Source organism: Papaver somniferum, unplaced genomic scaffold (genome assembly GCF_003573695.1).
Source record: "Papaver somniferum cultivar HN1 unplaced genomic scaffold, ASM357369v1 unplaced-scaffold_80, whole genome shotgun sequence".
NCBI lineage: Eukaryota > Viridiplantae > Streptophyta > Magnoliopsida > Ranunculales > Papaveraceae > Papaver > Papaver somniferum.
Window position 1 is genome coordinate 307,397 of NW_020650971.1, and position 8,951 is coordinate 316,347.

The 8,951-nt window shown below is 37.7% G+C and overlaps 1 protein-coding gene across 1 annotated transcript; it reads right to left on the reverse strand.

Annotated features, from left to right (window-relative positions):
• Nucleotides 1–3,792: 3,792 nt before the first annotated feature.
• Nucleotides 3,793–8,629, reverse strand: LOC113344876 (pentatricopeptide repeat-containing protein At3g22470, mitochondrial-like). Its single transcript, XM_026588769.1, has 3 exons — nt 8,570–8,629; nt 8,039–8,181; nt 3,793–4,453 (listed from the first exon to the last, which is right to left on the reverse strand). The coding sequence occupies exons 1-3, from the start codon at nt 8,627–8,629 to the stop codon at nt 3,793–3,795; spliced, it is 864 nt and encodes a 287-aa protein (XP_026444554.1).
• Nucleotides 8,630–8,951: the final 322 nt, after the last annotated feature.

The following is an 8,951-nucleotide window of genomic DNA, read 5'->3' on the forward strand; positions in this document are numbered from 1 at the left end:
ATTGTTCTGTCAAAAGACAGTCAATGCTAGGGGCAAATCAGTGAGCAAGCTGATTTTCTTCCCATTCTAGTTGGATGCTTAAGTTTTTGCATTGTTTAGCTAGGACACAAGGTGGATTCTAAGCCTTAGCTTAGCCACAACTGCAACCTCCTCTCTGCCCTTGGCTCATAGCCTTGGTTTACTTCAATACCATTGCTTCACATCATCTTCACTGCCACTTTTCTTTTACCACTTTCTTTTGTAACTTACTTTGCTTCGTTTGCACTTTGCCACTGTTAACAATCACCATTTCACTGCCATTGTATATGCTTCTCTACTGTCATTGCCATTACCACATTGTAAATATGCAACACCATTGCCACTGTCACTGTAACCTTACTTTGTACATAAGCACTGCAGCCTTGCCCTATGCTTCTTGGTTTCTTTATGTCATTGTCTTGGCTTGATGCCTTTTTCTCCCATGTTAACTCACTGCATTGTTGCACTTCCTTGACCCTGTTTTGCCCTGTCTCAGCTTGGTCCTAGAGCTACCTATCTTGACTTAGCCTTTGTGCTAGTCTGCCTTGGCCTGTGTCATGGCCTAGAGCCTTATCTTGGTCTGACAGCTGCATTGCTTCCCTTCCACTACTGCTGCTGCTGCTTCCTCTCCAAAGCCCAGCTCACAGTTCACTTTCCAAGCTAAGGCCTGTCACTGTCAAGCCCAGATCCTCATACAAGCCAACTGAGCCCAAAGCTCACTTCAACACTGAGCCAAAGTTCAGTTCATTGAAACCAAAGGCTAAAAGCCCAGGTTTAATCCCAAGGCCCAGTGCAATTCAAAAGACCAAAAGCCCATAAGTTCACAGTCAATCCAAAAGCCCACTGAGCCCAAAACCATTTCATTGTTAAAAACAAACCCATTAATCCCAATTTACTCAAAGGGTATTCAAAGCCCAACAGTTCCATATTCATAACCCATTGGTGCCACACCCCTTTGATACCTAAAGCCCAATAGCCAACTAGAACCCAAAATAGCTAAACACTACAAAACACACCCAGTCTCTGTGGATCGACCCGTACTTGCACGAGCTACAACCTACGACCGTGCACTTGCGGTATTACTGTAGGCCCGCGTTTTTATTGCGCTGAATTTTCACACTCCTCCGGGTCCACCATGGGTGCAAAGAACGAATAACAGTGGCTACGACAACATCAGTCTGCGCACAAGAGTTTGAAGTGGAATTGGATGGACTAAGAACCTTGGTTTTCCCATTATGAACAAAAGTGTAAGTATTCTCGAATCCGTTGTGAACCGCATGAAGATCGTATTGTCAAGGTCTGTCAAGAAGAAGATGGGTTGCCGTCATATTAATGACATCACATAGAACTGTGTCTTCATAACCCTCAAAAGAGAATGACACATAACACTGAAGAGTAATCTTCTGTGTGCTAGAGGCATTAACCCATCCTACAGTGTAAGGTTCTGGATGAGAAGTTACTGGTAGTTCAAGCTTCTTAACTACGTGATCAGCAATATAATTATCCACATTGCCACTATCAATTATCATCTTGCAGATTTTAGCCCCAATATAACATCTGGATTTAAAAATAATGTGTCTCTGAGACTTGCATTGTTGAGTAAGAAATAATGGACGAATCATCTCAACAAACTCATCGTAATCACCAGGTGAGTCTTCATCTTCGAACTCATTAAGCGCACCAGTGACTTCATTAATGAAATGAGGTTCACCAATCAAAGCATTGAATTTCCGACAATCACTAGACGTGTGCCCCGATTGCTGGCATTTATTGCACTTATCTCCACGAAATTTTGCATAAGTATTAGTAGTTCTCTGTTGCGGTGGAAATTGTTGTTGCCTGTTATGAAACCGATTCCCTGTAGTATGAGGAGTTGGTTGCAGAGAGTGAGACTGCTGACCCGGATGAAGATCAACTGGATTGGCTAAGATAGGTGTAGCCAGAGGTGGAGTATAAGGCACAATATGGCTAGGTTGTCGATGTGAATGGCTAACATCATCATAAGGAGGCCTGGGAATAGTCAAAATAGTATCTGGAGAAAAGTTTTGAGATGAATTGGTACCCCTGGAATTATTTTGATAACGCCCTTGTCTGGATGGATAAGTCCTAGAAAAACGGAGAAGGCGATTTTCTATCTTAATAGCTTGCTGCACCGCTTCGACCATAGTAAAAACTGAATGAGTCATACCATTTTGTATTAATCTATTCATCCCCTCAATGAATCTTGCAACTAACTGTTCTTCAGATTCTTTGAGTTGATTTCGTGCCACCAAATTATAAAAATCGGACACATATTCTTCAACAGTGCGTGCCCCTGCTGAATGTTCTGCAATTTGATGAAAAGTTACTGCATAAAGTCTCTAGGTAAGAACTTATCCCTGATCAAAGTTTTCATACGTGTCCAAGTACGTATTTTCGGTTTGTTAGCGTTTCTACGATCATCACAGATCTTATCCCACCAGGCTGCAGCTCCTCCTTTGAGCTTGTAAGTCACAAGTTTGACCTTAGAATCTTCAGGGACTTCCATAAATTCAAAAAAAAGCTTCTACCTCAAAGAACCAATCAGTTAGTTCTTCAATACGAAAATTTCCAGAGAAGTTGGGAATATCAGCTTTTAGCTTATATTCGGGTAAAGAACTGTAAGGGTTGTGACCAGTTTTTAAACGTCGTTCTTCAATCCAATTCTTCTCTAGATCGTTCTCACGTTCATTTTCATCATCACTGTCGAGTGTAGGAGAAACTAGCTTCTTCTTTGAATGACCTATGAACCCTTCATACGGTTTCTTAATGTTTAAAGTACGCAATACATCTTTAGGTACTTCATCATTCTGTAAAAACTGAAGTGTATCCTTTTTAGTTTTGTCTTCTAAGTCTACAAGCTCAGGCATATCCAAATCTATATTTATGTGTTTTGCAACCTTGAAAAGTTGATTCTGCATTGCTTCAAGCTTGTTATCTCTTAACCCTAATTTTTCCTCCATGGACTTTTCAAGAGTTTCAGTAATGTATTTTGCCAAAATCTCGGTATGAGATTTGATGAGAGCTTCGATTGCTGCTAGAGTAACTGGTTGAGCAGTCATTTTTTTTTTTTTTGTGTGTGTACTTAAAAGGAATGAAAAGGTGTTGCGGAAGCGAAGTAAAGGATCAAGTGATAGGATGAAAAACCTAAAACTAAGCGGGTGATCCCAACTAATGTGGAACAAGGTAAAATAAAGCGATACTAGATTGCTATAAGCAAGAAGAGAAGAGAATTCAAGCAAGAAGAGAAAGATAAGTTTTGTGTTTAATAATTTGATTGAGTAATAGATAGATCTTACAAGACTTAATCTAGCCTTTATATAGGCTTGAAGAATAACTAAACTAGTAAACAGAAAACTAAAAGGAAATCTAAAAGAATCCTAAAAATAAGAAAGACTGTAACTAGAAAACCATGGAAGCCAAACCTCTAAGCGGAATCTTCTGGAATTGTAGTATGCCCTGCATCACAGCTCCTAGTGATGAAAACTTCACCCATTTCAGAAAGAGTGCCTTAAACAAACTGTGCAAGAGAACAAATCAAGTAATGTTTTTTTGTAGTCATCCATAGTATTATGAGCTTCAACAAAACAAAACAAAACAAAAAACCATAACACCAAAATGAAAATTACCATAGATGAGTGGGAAGTTGTCCCCTCGATCCCCCCTTTAGTGCATTATGTCTCCATAACACCTTCATCTCCAGAGAAACCAACAGGGTCGTTGGTAACTTCTATCATGGTATACCGAACAAACCTTCTAGGCATACGCCTTTATGTCCTGTTGATCTAGAAACCTTTCTTCATCCAGATTACTACTTGCGCTACTGTTGCTAGTTTCTGACAAGGCAAGAATTTGGTTTGCGAAACAACTGAAATTCTCTAGTTGATCCACCGAAAGTTTGCTCTTTAACAATGAAATTATATCATTGCTGGGAACAAATCCTCTTTCAAGCATTTCGTGAAAAAATTGCTTTGCCTTATGAACCTCTTCTTCATTAATGAAACCTTGAATGGTGATGCAATATGTGATAGCATCAGGCAAGCAACCATTCTTTTCCATTTCAATGATAATTTTCTCAGCCTCAAATGGCATCCCTTTCTTGCATAGGCCATCGATCATTATGGTAAATGTTCTAACATCCGGCATAAAGCTTTTATTACGGAGTTCACAAAATAATTTCCTTGAGCCTACGAGTTCCCCAGCTTTGAACAAACCATCAGTGGCTATATTGTACGTATACAGCTCAGCTTCCAAACCATTCTCCTTCACAAAATACAAAAGTTCGATTGCTTTGTCAAATTCGTGGTTCTTGAAGAGCCCATCCAACAATCCATTACACGTGCTTAGGCTCAATGGTCGTCCACAGGATTTGACATCATTAGAAAACTCTACTGCAGTTCTAATTTTTCCAATCCGGCTGAATACCGACCATGTCCATCATTTTGCACATCATAATCACAGCTGAATGACATTTGTTCTTTGAAACTGAAGTTAATAGATGATTGGATGTATAAATGGATGACAAAGGCTTCACTGAAACCATTTGATCAAAATAACACCTTGCAACATCAAGATTTTTCATCTCCCCAGACTTGCATTAATCCCTTATGAAACGTTCGAATGGGGTTGTTGTTCTTCTTCTTCCTCTTTCTGAACCATTAAATTGTCTGACAAGTATTATTAGGAACAGGGATGATGGTGATAACTGAAGCATGATACTCTTCTGGAGATGAAGTTCATGTAAATTTTCACATTTTTGTTTGGTTTTAGTAGGAACCAAAATACTCCCCCTTCCATGATGTGCCATTTCTTCCTTCCTAGTTTGCTCTGAACTGGTACATAACCAGCAGTCATTGGGTTTGACCCGGGATCCGAGTGGAGGCTTGACTCGACTCATACATCTGACTTGGAAGTGTTTGAGTCGGGTATAATTTTGTGCCTGACTGGCTGGTCAGGCATCTGTCTGGATTCAAAAGCTTTTACTGTTTCGTAACTTTTGAGGCGGATCTAATTAGTCAGATTCCTGACTAAGAGTTACAAAAACTAACAAAGATAAATAGGATTTGGAATGTAAGAACAAAAAACAATTGGAACAACTTAAAAAGGAGAACGCAGAACACTTCATATTTTACTTATTCTTATTCATGTCATTCTAGACAAACTATGAAAGACTTTTTGAACTTTAATCACAATTTCCCTAACCACAATGGCAGCCTGATACTGATTTGTTGCTGTAATCACTGGAAGGATTCTATTCCTTCTTAGTCCCTCTTTTAAAACACCATGTAGTTTAAAAGCATTTAAACAATAAATTAGCAAGCCATCTTCTCTTTATATCCTTCGTGTACTCGCGGACTAGCTACCTGGCTTCGACAGTGAGCAGCCCTCGTGTCTTACGATAACATTAACTAACCTTGCCCATTTGCAATAATTATAGTACCTCAAAATTTGAAATTCCTATTCTCAACATTCAATGGGAAAAATAGATAGTAAAAATTGAAATTCAGTACATCTTCGTTCTTCTATGGTATCAATAACCAACTAAAACTCAATTCAGTTCAGTTCCATATAAGCCAGCAGTATCGGGTCGTTAAGAATGGTATGACAATAACAAGTGAAATGGCAACAAAATTTTACATGAATCAATCAAATAAATCCATAATCACTAATCAGTAATCCATAATCAATAAATGGGAAAACTATATTTGGGTCCTTTTTTGTTGCCGTGCTAATAGTAATTCAGTACATCTTCGTTCTTGTAGACTTTTACAAATGGTACTGATATAAAAAGTTTCATAGCAACAATATTTTATATAAATGAATCAAACAAATCCTTAATCACTAATCCTAAATAGCACTAATTTTGGTTCCTGTGTGCACTGATTAGTAACTAAAAGTCAATTCAGTACCCGATAGTATCATTATTACAAATGGTATGAAAATATCAAGTTTCATGCAATCAAATCACTCTAACCCTTTATCAACATTCAAAGGAAAACTAGATAGTACAAAATTTTGTACCTGTGTGTGCAATTCAATTGGGAATTAGGGTTTCTGTTATAGATGGGTGTATTGTGAAATTGAATCTGATGCTGTCAAGAAGATGGGGTTCAAAAAAAAATCTGTTGATGTTGACGTTAATTGAAACAGGTGCAGGTGGTGATGATGGTATGTGTTGCCTGAGAAGATTGAGCTGGTGTTGGTTAAGAAGATGGACGAGTTATGAGATGGAATTAGTTTGCAGCCGAGAACATATGGAAAAATTGACGTTGTTGTTTGTGTTGGCTGAGAGTTTACAGTGAAGATATGGAATTAGTGTTGTTGCTGAAAGATTATTAGATGAATGCTAGGTTGCAGGTAAAATACCCGGTATCTTGAACAGGTACAGGTACAAGTAGTCAAGAATGGGAACCGGCCACTACCAGGTACAGGTACCGAGTTCCTAAAAAACCCGTACAGTCCATGTGCAGCCCTAAAAGCATCTGAACAATGGAAAATTGAAACTCATAAAGGATATTCCACTAAGGATCGCTTTGAGTAAGGATAACTCATGTGATGGGAGCCAATCCAACGAAGTTCAAGCACATTTTGAAGGGCATAGCTAACTATTATAACAGTGCAAGTATTTCGAGAGATGAAAAAAAAAAGGAAAATTTTTCTCTCCAGGGATTTCCGACAATGATAAGTTTGGAAAAGGGAAGAGAATCCCTGCTAAGAAAACTAAATAGAGTGAATGTAACTTAGCTTGTTGTTTGCTTTTCTAGGTTTTAAATATAGTCTAAGTGAATTTAATTTCGTTTGTTGTTCTCTCTTGTTTTGGGTTTGTGTTAACCCATTTATATAGGCATAAACGCCTTCTTTCTTGTTTCTTTTTTTTCTTTATCAATTATAATAACCTTTTTTAAGTAAAAAAAAGAAAAGTTGCTTAAAGAGCAGTGAACATGTGAGCTAGTATCCATGTATGCCAGTAAAGAACTTTGTGATAATTTGAAAACCTATTTCATTTATCATCACATTCGCTTTTATAGTCTTTGCATTGACTCATAATTTGCTCTTAATTCACTTTCGGGCGAATTATGTACAAAGATTATTTATCTTCATAGGTAAGTATAATTAGAGTTATTTTGAATTTGGGTCATATATTTTGGTTTGTCTTAGTGTTTGAGTCCTAAATTTATCTAATTTAGTTTTTGGACCGTTGACTTGTTAATCAACTTCAAATTTTAGTCAAACAGTTCGGGAAGTTAGATATAATTAATTGTTTGACCAAAATCGCTAGTTAATTTGATCGACTAACGGGTCAACGATCCAAACACTAAATTGAATAAACTTAAGCCACGACTCAGACTTAAAATAACTCTTACAGTTAAACAAGTTAACAGGAAATGATAATTTGCGTTTACCGGTGAACGTTTTTGACATTTCATATGCGTAGCCTCTTACACGGTCCTAACATAGTCGATATGACTTGTTACTGCATTTACGTTTTCAAAATTTCATATTTGCATATGGTATCCTTGAACGACTATCTACATGGTAAGATGGCTGTTAAATCTCTTTCTTTCGTTGACCTCACTCAGTTGGGACTAAGATGATTCCGACTTGGGAATCATATGTAAGCAAGACCCAACTTGGGAAATGTGTAATATAGATAGATAACCCTTGCTAAGACTCAACTCAGCCGCGGAGCATCAAGCATTAGTTAAGAGAATGTTCTCCATTTTGCATCACAAACGCGAGAATGCATGACTGAATCAACACATCCCGAAACAAGGATATAAACCATTGAATCGTTATCATTTAACACTAAGAATTTGGGAATTCTTCAGTCACTGAATAATCCATTTTCGCAGAAGATATGAAACCCCGACTAGCTACCCAAAACATGCAGGTAATTGCACTCAGATCTCGAGCAGAACTATAAGTTCACAGAACATTAGAGGAGTGTCTGAAACAAAATGGTAATGAGAAACGATAAATGGAAATGAAAAACGACATTTACCTAATTCTCATATGTACATCTGGAGCAGACTCTGATGTACAGGGCACAGGAACCATATTGAAATTGTTTGGAAGGCCACTGAACCTTACGGACTCAAATCCTTTGACCTCTGGATCAAAGTCCAACAAAGACTGCATACTTTCCTGAGAAACACAATCTTTTCAATGGCCACCCAGAATCCTATGAAAATATGATAGAGCTGACAATGATCTAATCAACTGAACATTCTTACTTCCATTTCCTCATAGCTAACGACACGCCCAGAATATTACTGTACTTTGTAGATTACCGCTTCCACCAATTCATATGAGAAACATCTATTGATTCTATTCCCCTTCAACCAGTTTTACCTACAACTATTGTTGCAATAATCACTAAATGCAAGCAATTGAACTGAAACTATAATAGAGAAATCAGAAAATCCAAGATTCAGAACAAAGAAACCCACAGAAACAAAAAAAAAGAAAATCGCAGAAGTATTATGGAAGACACATAAGGCCACCAACAGCATGAAAGTTTGAAACAACTTACCGCAAGAATGGAAACAGCCCGTGATCCCGCTGAATCTGCATGGATAAACTCAAGCGACATTGCAAGCTCAGAAAGCAACAAACCATCAGCAGCAAAGCATGTAATCAGTCTATAGCCAAGTCAGATGTGGAGAATACATAATTGAACCGAACCATAGATAAAGATAGAAAATTTATAAAGCCAGTAAGATTATCAAGTATCAATCTTTTACAAAAAAAGATAAGCTTTTTGCACCACCAAACAAATAAAAAAAAAAACCGTCCCATCAGTAGCTAATTAAACATAATGAAAATAAATGCATAACTAAAATAAAAGGTCTTCTTCCATCTCTAAGCTTCTGGTGCATCTTCTAAGGGTAGAAGGCTATCACGAAACACAAACA